Source organism: Mesitornis unicolor, unplaced genomic scaffold (assembly GCF_000695765.1).
Source record: "Mesitornis unicolor isolate BGI_N332 unplaced genomic scaffold, ASM69576v1 scaffold36779, whole genome shotgun sequence".
Lineage (NCBI taxonomy): Eukaryota > Metazoa > Chordata > Aves > Mesitornithiformes > Mesitornithidae > Mesitornis > Mesitornis unicolor.
Window position 1 is genome coordinate 36,721 of NW_010209971.1, and position 2,080 is coordinate 38,800.

Consider the following 2,080-nt stretch of genomic DNA (forward strand, 5'->3'; position numbering starts at 1 on the left):
TATTCCACAGTTCTTCAAAATCCTGTGAGAAAGATTTACTCTCAACCTCTTGGAAAGCTAAATGGAAAAACAAACAAACAAACAAAACCAACCAACCCCAAACCAACAAACAAGCCTTTATATCTTAAAACTACAGCAAGACAGAAGAAGCTATGTTATACAGATCAGGTACAAACAACTGTAAGATGAGACAATGGCATGAGCTGCCTTACTTCCATCAAGAAACCTTCCAGAGCAGTGTCAGGCTCAAACTTCTTAAACAGAAGTTCAGTTTTTCTATCAGATTCAACCAGTTTTGTCAGAAGTTGTTGTCCAGCCTCCAAAACAAAGGGTTCCATCTCCTGAAAAGGTAAAGAAGTCAGTCTGTTCCTTTAAATATTAGGCCCTGACCTTAGTACAGCACTTCAGACTATCTGGATTATAAAATCCAGTCTTACCCTGCCAACGCAGGCAAGCTCATGATACATTGAGGTCACCACCTCATCATGACGGCCTCGCCGGCGTTCTGACAGGAGTTCCAAGATATTACTCCTCGTCCCCTCAGAAACTGCCAAGAAAGAAACAAGGATGACATAGCTTGGAACTGCAGATACATAATACATGGACAATGAATCACTAAATCCATGCTATGACCTCTAGTTAGTGCAGCTATTACAGTGCATGACAGCTTTCCAGAGGAAGAGAAATCTATGCAAGTGTACATTAAAAATAGTAAAGCGTATTTTTAAATTTCCTTGATTTTATTAATTTATGATTTTCAGAAGCATAAAAACATGGAAGCTGTGAAATAAGTTTAGGTGCGATGCAAAAAATTGCGATGTCCAAGAATGAGGTCTGCTTACATCGTAACTGGAGTTACCACCTATACACAGAGACTGACAATTTTACAACCATTTTTTCTCTGAGTAGACTCTTAATCTTCAAAATTACTTAGACATTATCAGAAATGTGTCAGGTCATTTCTGAGCTCGACTTTATACCTTGTTCAGCTCAAACCATTATACGTATGGTGGCCCCTAAGAAGGCAAACTAAAATATATGAAACTAAGGGAAATAAACTTTACCAACAAAATCAGGTAGGCCTCTGACTTCCTCTGCTGCATTTGTAGCTACACTTATGCAAGCCTTTTGAGCTGTTCTAGCTTCTCTGAAACAGAAAGAGAATAAAGCTTTGATTTGTACTAAATATGTAAGAGTAGCCATCTGCAATTGGTATAATAGTCAATTTAATTGGCAAAATGTAACATTTAAGCAAACATAAGCACGAGTCTAACTTAAAGAATATGGTTCCAAGAATTAATGTTGCTTCTTCTGAGATTAACTGGACTGAGTAGTTATCTATGCTGGGTTGATCACAACCTCGAATCTGCTATGACAGCATAAAAGCAAAAAGTGCTAGATTTAATACATGTAAACTACAAAGAGTCTCATACTATCTCTAAAAGGTATAAAAATCTATGAACTGTTACAGAAGAACTAGCTAGAAATGTAGAAATAGCCTTTGTCTGCCCACTGCTCTTCCCATCAGCTGGGGCACTGTGTTTCTCCTTGTACAAAGTGAGAATAAGGGAGTTATTCAGCAGAACAGTTAGGGTGAAAACGATAGACGCCCTAATTTCTTTTCTTGTTCACGACATAATCATTACTGTATCATCTTGTAAACCTTTAACACAGTGTAAAATACAGTTCAAGAATATAAATCAGACTGGGCTTATATCTAGATTGCTTTGAACAAAAAAAGACATACAATTTCTTTTTAAAAGGAAAGCCATACAATCCGTTTGCCATTGCAAAGATTAGCCTGTTAATCTGCACTTAACAGGCAGCAGCTCATTATACTCAATTTACACCTGGCATGGAGACAGTCCACTGCAAGTCATTATTGCTGTGACCAAGAATGTGACACCAGCAGTGCCTAGCTCCCAGTGCAAATCTTACAGCTTCATACCTATGGTCACAAACATATGATTGAGTTTTTATGCTTCTGTTCTCTACCTGTACAACAGTGAATTTCCTGTGGAGTCATTGTAGGGTGTTCCTTCAACCCACTTCTGCTGGTAACGTGATAGTAGGCTGTCAT

General features: G+C 38.1%; 1 protein-coding gene across 1 annotated transcript in view; it reads right to left on the reverse strand.

The window, feature by feature from the left end:
• The window catches only part of CCDC180 (coiled-coil domain containing 180), a 24,035-nt gene extending 21,955 nt beyond the window's left edge, over positions 1 to 2,080 (reverse strand). Inside the window, exons 1-3 of the mRNA XM_010193041.1 lie at positions 1,996 to 2,080; positions 438 to 547; positions 213 to 341 (exon numbers count right to left, since the gene is read on the reverse strand). Coding sequence (XP_010191343.1) covers positions 213 to 341; positions 438 to 547; positions 1,996 to 2,080 — 324 coding nt within the window. The remainder of the gene's footprint in view (positions 1 to 212; positions 342 to 437; positions 548 to 1,995) is intronic.